This window comes from Petromyzon marinus, chromosome 55, assembly GCF_048934315.1.
Source record: "Petromyzon marinus isolate PM22_M1 ecotype Great Lakes invasive population chromosome 55, UKy_Petmar_22M1.pri1.0, whole genome shotgun sequence".
NCBI classification, from domain to species: Eukaryota; Metazoa; Chordata; class Hyperoartia; order Petromyzontiformes; family Petromyzontidae; genus Petromyzon; species Petromyzon marinus.
This window is the reverse complement of record NC_133721.1, coordinates 6,209,456-6,218,566: the sequence shown is the minus strand read 5'-3', so window position 1 is coordinate 6,218,566 and position 9,111 is coordinate 6,209,456. Positions and strand designations below refer to the sequence as shown.

At 47.0% G+C, this 9,111-nt stretch overlaps 1 protein-coding gene across 1 annotated transcript; it reads right to left on the bottom strand.

Annotated features, from left to right (window-relative positions):
- Positions 1 to 3,623, bottom strand: LOC116954462 (cysteinyl leukotriene receptor 1-like). Its single transcript, XM_032974993.2, has 2 exons — positions 2,420 to 3,623; positions 1 to 1,037 (listed from the first exon to the last, which is right to left on the bottom strand). The coding sequence occupies exons 1-2, from the start codon at positions 3,346 to 3,348 to the stop codon at positions 887 to 889; spliced, it is 1,080 nt and encodes a 359-aa protein (XP_032830884.2). The 5' UTR covers positions 3,349 to 3,623; the 3' UTR covers positions 1 to 886.
- Between the last annotated feature and the right edge of the window lie 5,488 nt (positions 3,624 to 9,111).

Here is a 9,111-nt window from a genome sequence, read left to right as displayed (position 1 = left end):
TTTCAGGTTAAATTTTATTTTTAATCCTCACAGAAACTTATTTGAAACGTAAAAAAATGCGCAGTTATACAAATGATTAAAAAGCTAGGTTTTTATTCTTGCAAAATACATACACTGTACAGTACATACCATGGAGTCCAGGCGAGTTGTCTTGGTAAGGGGACTTTATAGTTTCAGTAACGTACACTAAGAATGTATCAGATGAAGATGTTGGTGAAATGTCCTTCATGTTACTGAAATTGATGGAACGATGCATGAGCAGAGATGGGCAGGGATGAAACCAAATCGAAAAGCAGCAAATTGATCAGATAGGCCACGACTAACATTCGTGGTGAGTGATATCAGAACTGGTCCTGGGCACACACAATTTACCAATCCCAAGTCCCACGTCTATGATCACCACTGTCACCAACTTGCCCTGACCAGCGTGGGGAAGTATGGTCAAACGATCCGCACGACCCGAACGACGCACACAGGAAATCATCCAGATGTCAAATAACAAGACTGTCCACATGGACACAAGCAAATGTACAACAGTATACATTTGTACAGCAATACAAAACGCCCACCAATATGTATAAAGTTAAATATAAAAAGATAGGGGTTCAGCATTAAGACACAAATCGTTGAGTGAGGAGATGGAGCGATGAAAGCAGCTTTTGTGCGGGTGCTATGTGGATCATTACATCGCAGGATGCCGAGAGTTAGCAGTGGCTTAGGAAGCGCCTTCATCCAGCAGTGGAATAATCATGGCTGTACGGTACAAAAATCATCACACGCGTGGTATCGATATGGTAAAAGACAATCATCATTGTTTCCCCAGCCAGCGTTGGGCGTCCATCGCTGAACACTCGTCTGGTGCGGAGTCTCACACAGACGCCTATCACTAGTCGGTCTCCTCTTGTGGCTCCTCCTCCTTCTGTAGAGGATCGCCCTCGAGTGGCTGCATGTGAAGCTTGCCGGCGTCCCTGGTCGTGCTTCTGGCGAGGGCATCTTTGGGGCGGACGGAGCTTGTGGCGGAGGAGATTCGTGAACGACTGTGGGAGGGAAACATTTTTCATGCGTGAACATGGGAGGGACACTCCATCCATCCATCAGCAATACAAGCAAGGGAAGACATGAATCCTCGTAAAAAGATTTCAGTTTTGTTGCCAGAAAAAAGGTGAATAACCCTATTATAACATTTTGGTGCTGGCAAAGGAGGTCTAATCATGAAGATAAAGGTGGTTGGGCATGGTATTGGCCACACCACCTCCGCAATGTGTCCAATTTGTGTGTATTTTTTGCAGGAATCTGCCGCATGATGTCAGATAAAACGTGGTGACTATTCCTCAGAGATAGATCTCCAAACTTCCCAGGGAGGGGGAGAAAGGAAGGGTTGGTCTCTAAATGCCAAACTTTTTAAAATAGGGCCCTACATTAATTATACGATATTTTTTATTTATTTGAAGGCTGGATTCCTGCCTGCGTAGCCAGATTCCTTGCGTGCGGTGGTTGAAGTCACCACACACATCTGGGACAAAGAGGGTACCGGTGGGGAGAGAGTGAAAGGGCATGAATCGGAGAGGAAAGAAAGATAAAAATTGGAAGGGGAGAGCGAGGGAAAGCGACAAGCAGTGGGAGGAAAGGGAGAGGTGGGAATAAGGAGAGCAAGGGTGAGAGGTGAGAGAAACAGGGAGATAGGGGGAGGGAAGACCTGCGGTGGCGAGATGTTAACTACCTCGCCTGGTATGCAGAGGTTTTGAATTTGATCCCGACCCTGACCGTATATATTTGGAGTTTGCGTGCTCTCCCTGTGGTTGTGTGGTTTTTTCTCCGTGTTCTCTGGTTGTTTCCTCCACATTTAGAATCAATATGCGTTGAAGAATATTTTTTGCTGCTATAATCCACTTCGTTGAGCTATCATTTGTGGGCAGGTCGCTTGTGAAAAACGAGCTATATAGCTCAGTGGCCCTTACCTGGTAAAATAAAATTAAGTTTTAGTTCATAGTTTAAGTGGGTGAAATAGAGTGGACGGAGAAGAGCGAGGGAGAGGTAGAAGAGGGTACAAAGGAAGAGACTGATGGTCATGGCCAAATGACGTGTAGATTTCTAGTTATAAAATAAACGTTATCTGGTAAATTTAAACAAAATTCCAATGTTATGGTCTCAAGGGGGAGAGGAGGTTCCAAATGTCATGCTATGACCCCCATTGCGCCACTTTTAACGTCACGTCCAAAGCAGCATTCTAGCCCCCGTCCACTTTTTGGGCCACTCCATCAGTCCAACTGAAACTGGATACTCAGTTCCTGGAGCGGCTCTCTGCACGTGCAATGAAAACATCGCGGTATTATTCGGAAGGAAAAAAAACACATTGGAGAGAGCTGTGCAAGGCGCCACCTCGAAAAACACCCTAGCAAGTCCAAATCTCGTTGCGTACCTCCGCACGGCGCTCATGAACCGCTCGCGGAACTTCTCGCCGACGAAGAAGTAGATGAGCGGGTCGAGGCAGCTGTTGAAGGCGGCGAAGCAGACGGTGGCCACCACCGACTTCTGCAGGTAGAGCTTCGTATCGCAGCTGCTGTGGCGGTTGATGAGCTGGTGGAGCAGCAGCGTGCGCTGCACGTGGTACGGGATGAAGCAGACCACGAACACCGTGAGCACCAGCACGATCATGCGCACCGCGCGCTTCCGCACGTTCGAGTCCCTGCGCTGGCCTTCCGGGGTCTTCATCAGCATCCGGGCGATGGCCGCGTAGCAGACGACGATGATCGCGAACGGGATGAGGACTCCGACCACCAGGGCGACGTAGTTCATGGCAAAAACCATTTTCAGGCTGCTGCCCGAGCTCTCGAAGCACAGGATCCTCCCGCTTGATAAGACGTGCTGGCCGCTGAGAAGGAACGGGGAGGTGATCAGGGTCACGAAGACCCAGATGGACACGCAGGCGATGACCGCATGCCTCGCCGTGACAGCCTTGAGCGAGCGCACGGGGTGAACCACGGCCAGGTAACGCGTCACGCTGAGGCCGGTGAGGAAGAAGATGCTGCTGTACAGGTTGGCGTAGAAGGCGAACGAGCTGATGCGGCACATCGCGTCCCCGAACGGCCAGTCGCCTTCGCGCACGTAGTAGACGACGCGCAGCGGCAGCGTCAGCACGAAGAACATGTCGGCGAGGGCCAGGTTGATGAGGTAGATGGTGCTGGCACTCTTGGTCCGCGTGAGGCACAGGAAGACGTAGAGCGCGATGGCGTTGCCCATCATCCCTATGATGCAGACGATGCCGTAGATGGCCGAGTAGATGGGGTACTTGTAGGAGTCGTCCATTGAGCAGGACCTGGACCCATTGGGAGCTGCGCTCGGGTTCATCGTCACGATCGTTGGGCTTCTCTACCAGTTACACAGCTGAACAAACAATGCGGTGATGGGTTATCAATGTGCTTATGGTCGCATTAGCAACTTCAGCAAATGTTCCGGTATATATCACTCATTTCAACTCATGTGTTGAGGACTTCGTCTACCACTGTGACAACTCATCTGCACTTTGTTCAACCACCATGCTGCAGGCCACAGCATCTCTCTGCTTCTTCCATCGCAGAGCTCCAAAGTTTACTTCCCTCCACTTGTCTATGTTCCCAAGTTCCTTTTTGATAAAAATTCCTTCAACTATCTTGTACGAATAATCACTTAAAATTGAACTTCTTGTGGCATATGTACATGTTTGATAATTGAACGTATTAAGTACCCGTACACTGCACGGTTTAATGTTGTGAATAATTGAGGATATATCAAATACTCTTTGGTTCTTTCGGTAAAGTCACGTAGGTATTTTATTTTATACCTACGTGACTTTACCGAAAGAACCAAAAGGGTATGGATTCCTGCAGTCACGAAAGCTTCAAATCAAGATATATCAAATACTGTATTCAATGTTGCCGACGATTGAGGATTCATAACGTGAGGTTATTAAACATATTGTCGGAGATATAACATATATAATCAAACAAAGCGACAAATATTACGTCACACGATGGTCTTGTACATTGTTACGCGTAAAAACTGGATCTAAGACAGCCTACCATTAGGAACAATAAGGAAATTGGAGGCTGCTTTAAGAACGCACCGAGGAGGCTGTCGGCTGTGAAACAGCTTGGTTCGTCGAGGCAAAGGAAGCGATTGCGAGGTGCGATTGCATCGGAGACTCTGACAAGTCAATGCTTAATAGTCTTGAAGTGCTTCTCTTCAAAAGCAATAAAATCATTCACCTGTGCTGCAAACGCTTACCGCGTGAGAAGGCAGCACTCTCGGTCGGTCGGCTTGCATCTTCAGTGTGCGTCGACTTGTGTGTCGAAACAGTAAAGATACGCTGAGTAATTTATGGTGCAACCGGCGAAGAGGAAACACGCAGTTGAACGTACCCACCTTGGTCATCTGTTCGAAGGAATGCCTGCCAAGTTGTCTCCTGTGTGGAAAGCAGCGCAGTGCGCGGATGTTAGTCAAAGATTGGACCATGCAGTTCCTTGCCCACGCCATTGCTGGTGGAATGGCCTTCACGAGGATGTCTAGAGCAGTATATTTCTCGAACTTCTTTTGGCCCACCGATCACCCAGCCCCCTGTCATAGTGTTGGGTCCATCAGCGTCCAACAGAACCTCTTTTCAACCGCTCGTGAAGCAGTCCAGCCCACCCGAGCTGCCAGCGCACAGCCACCGCTCAGCGCAGCCCGATCGACATGAAGAATCACCGAACTCTTACGAATGAAAATGTAACAAAACACAACTAAACAATCAACCTACTCGCGTCTCCCCAGAAAAGTCCCCCCCACCGCATATTGGGGGTCTCGACTCTGGAAACTCCTCCGGGGCATCGTGCCAGAGCAGGTTACGGTCTCAGACTGCTGAGCTCTGATGTAGGAGCAGCGTGCAGCCTCAGACCCCTGGGCTCTGATGCAGTGATGACACGTCTGTCACGAGTTGCAGCAGCGTGAATGCCTGTGAGAGCTCATAGTCTCTGTACTCGGCGGTACTGTAGACGTCGAACGCCCAAGAATTTCACCTTCCAGAAATAACTCGTGCCTTGGGGACTCCAAACCTCCGTCATCGGCAGTGCTGTAGATGTCGTACACCCATTGGTCACAGGTTGCAGATATGTGGAGGCCTGGGAGGTTCATGAATGGTGAACTCTCCCTCCTGGAAGGCACACGATGAAAGCGGGGTACAACCATCACCCAGAGACACGGCGTTTTGGGTGAGCACGCAGTTGTGCCACAGAGCTGCATCACGATGCCACTGACCGCTTTATGCATTTAATAGGCGGACTTAGCATGATGAAAGGTGGGGAGGGGGTGAACATGTGCAGGCTGGCGAGGGCGCAAGGTAGAGTCCACATGCTGGTGGTGTGAAAAGGGAATTTTAAGAAGCTGTGAAAGTTTCGGGTACCACTACTTGAAAAAATATATTGTACCATTGAAAATTAGTTTAATGTTTGGTTCGATTTAGAACATCTTTCCAATGGTTGCTTAATTTGAAACCATCTTATCGGTTGAAATTGTGTCTGTGTTTTTAGATCTGAATTGCCTCGTGACTTTACCGAATAGAAGCAAAGAGTATGGATCCTTGCAGTCAGGAAAGCTTCAAATCTAGAATAAGTAGTGCCTATTGACTCTGTAGTTGTATATACTGATTGTACAATAGTATCTGCTGAGCCAGTAGTAGCTACTCACTTTATAGTAGTATTTACTGACTTTAGCAGTATTTACTGACCATAGTGGTATATACTAACTGTTTTAGTATTTCATAACTCTATATACAGTAGCAGTACCTACCAACTCGATAGCAGTATCTACTATCACTCAACCAGTACATACCGACTGTGGTGGTATCTGCTATGATTACAGCAGTGCATACTGACTGTGGTGGTAGCTGCTATGATTCCAGCAGTGCATACTGCCTGTGGTGGTACCTGCTATGACTACAGCAATGCATACCGACTAGGATGGTATCCTGATATTGCTACAGCAGTGGATACTGACTGTGGTGGTACCTGCTTTCACTACAGCAGTGCATACCGACTGTGGTTCCTGCTATGATTACAGCAGTGCATACCGACTATGGTGGTACCTGCTATGATTACAGCAGTGCATACTGTGGTGGTGTCTGCTATGATTACAGCAGTGCATACTGTGGTGGTGTCTGCTATGATTACAGCAGTGCATACTGTGGCGGTGTCTGCTATGATTACAGTAGTACATGCTGACTCTATAGCAGTATATATCGACTTTATAGCACAAACTACTAACCTGACAGATTGCCGTGGTGAGGCCTAGTCCCGTGCAGAGACCCGGCCTCGCCTTGATTGCCCAGCCCGGCTGAGGCTGTGGACTGGGCCGCTACGCCCCCCACTACCCCCCCCCCGCGCTACAATAAAACGAGGGAATCGCTATAAAATGAGTATATACCGACCCTATAGCAGTAAGTGCACACATTGGGGTGAGGGGGGAGAGAAGAGGACATGACACTTTGATGAATTTACCTCAGCCTCGCGTGTATTTTTTTTGCATTCTGAACACGAAGGAGAAATCCCCCCACCCTCCAACGATGCCGCGCGTTCGTTGCCAGGGGCAACCCCCGGGCAGCCTGAGGGGCACGATGAAATAATTAAATAAAGGGACATCGCACAAAAACGCTATTATAATTAATTTAAAGGTGACGGACTTGAAAAAGAAACAGCGCTTGCCCACCTCAGGGCTTAGTGCGTGCTGCCTGGCAATTTTTTTTCGACACACACCCCACGGTTTGAGATATAATCCCTCGCAAGCACGCGTGCGCAGACAGACGGACGGACAGACAGACAGAGAGACGGACAGACAGATGGACAGATTAAAAATGCCTTTTTTTAATGGTTAGATTGTTAGGGTCGTTAAATCAGGGTAGTTTACCAAACTTTTCTTTAATTAAATGCCAGTCAAACACAAATTAACGCCCAAAACAAAAGGCTATCATTAATAACGGATCAACCTGCACTTATATCACAGCCCGCGGGCCACCTGGAGGACCGTGATGGGTCACTCACTGGTGGTTCGCTTACCGAGCAATTAACGTGGAACCTATCTCACTCGTTAAGCGAGACACGCCTGTACTACATTTGTTATCTGCCCAAATGTGTTTATATAGATACAATTACCAATGAAAGGCCATTGAGTCAACTGTATTTTGATCAGCGTTTATTTCAATGTATCTGTACGATGATTTAATCGGTGATGTAATTAGAAATGATATCAAAGAGGAGATTAATGCAGCCCCATGTGTTGCAGTCGAAGTGGACGAGACAACGGATGTCACAAACAAAGCCCAGGTCTCTGTAACGTTGCGTTATGTGGCTAGAAGGGAGGTGACTTGTGAGGTGAGGAAGGCGTTCTTGGTATTTAATGATTTCAGTGATGACAGATAGCACCGGCTATTGCTGATTATGTTTTGGGATTGTTGAGGAAATACAAATGCGTTGAAAAGCTGGTAGCTCAGAATTACGACAGAGCCTCTGTGATGGCATCAGATCTTAATCGGGTGCAGGCCAAGATTAAAGCAAAGGTACCTGAAGCCACGTTTACCCATTGTTATGCACGCAAATTGAACCTGGTGCTCTCGCATTCAGCAAAGTTTATGCCTGAGTGTAAAAGTTTTTTTTTTAACATTTGAGGGACTTGCGACGTTTTTCAATAAGTCGACCAAGCGCACCCCCCTACTGGACGATGTTGTGAAGCGACGTTTACCAAGAGCAGCGCCCACAAGATGGAGCTCAAATTCTAGACTCGTGCAGACGATCAGCGTGTACCAATCTGATCTGCGTGCTGTGATCCGAATAATGAGCGGAAATCCCGAAGGTTGGGACAATGACACCCTGGTGATGGCCGCCGGATATGATATCTGGCTGCCAAAAGCATCAACTTGCTTCTTCAGAATGACATATGAGGGCATTTTCAATGAAACCGATGGACTCTTTCGCGTGCTGCAGAATAAAGTAATGGACATCGGAATCTGCTGTGGGAGAATCTGCGACACAATGGGAGTTGTGGAACGCCAGAGACAAGAGTTTGATAGTTTCTACGATCGATTCGAGCAGAAATGCGTCACACTTGGCCTGATGGAAAATGCCCGAAGTAAACAGCCGATCAGATATGAGAGGAAAATAATATTTTATAACATTCTGGACAATATCAGTGTTCAAATGAAAGCTAGGTTTGATCATTTCGGTGAGCTAACTTTCCTTGGTTTGGTCAATTGCACGAAATTTCATGAAATGTCACAACATTTCGATGCCACCAAACTGCAGAGCCTATCAAAATATGCAAGGTACTTTGACTGTGTTAGGCTAAAGGCTGACCTTATCGGATTGTATAGTTCACAAATGGTGAGGAACGAATGCAAATCACCCGGACAGCTCCTCAGCTTTTTGTCCCAGAATGATCTGATGCAGACGGTTCCCGAGGCGACAAAGTTTCTCCAGATTGTGGTGCTCACTATAACAGATACAACAGCGTCCGTTGAAAGGTCGTTCTCTGCTTTGAAACGCCCCAAAACATAGTCGGAATCGGACTGACCAAGGACGACTTTCATCCCTGGAAATCATCTCTATTTAGACAGGGATGACATCTTTGTCCTAGAAATATAGGCGATTGGACTTCATTTGCAAGTCAAGGTAAGACCATGCAATATATATTTTCATTTGTGTTGAATGACAATGAATAGTGGAACTGCATTTGCCTATAAAACGTGAATCGAATACGTAACTTAACTGTGTCCGTGTGTTGTAACGAATGCTGATATGAAATATGAAACATACGGCCCCCTAACCAATAGTCATTGTGCAGCCTGCCAATTTAATGGTGATTTTAAGCTACCTCTATCGGGTTCATATGTGCGTAAATCTGGCTCTGATACTAGCCAGTGCCTCCCCAGCCATTGAACTCACCGCACATCACTGATGCCTGCTCTATTGAGGGCCATATTGGCAAGTAAAAATATTGATTATTATAGATACACAAAAGCAGTACAACAAATGTTTCGGGTTAAATTTTATTTTTTCTCCTCACAGAAACGTATTTGAAACGTAAAAAAATGCGCAGTAATACAAATGG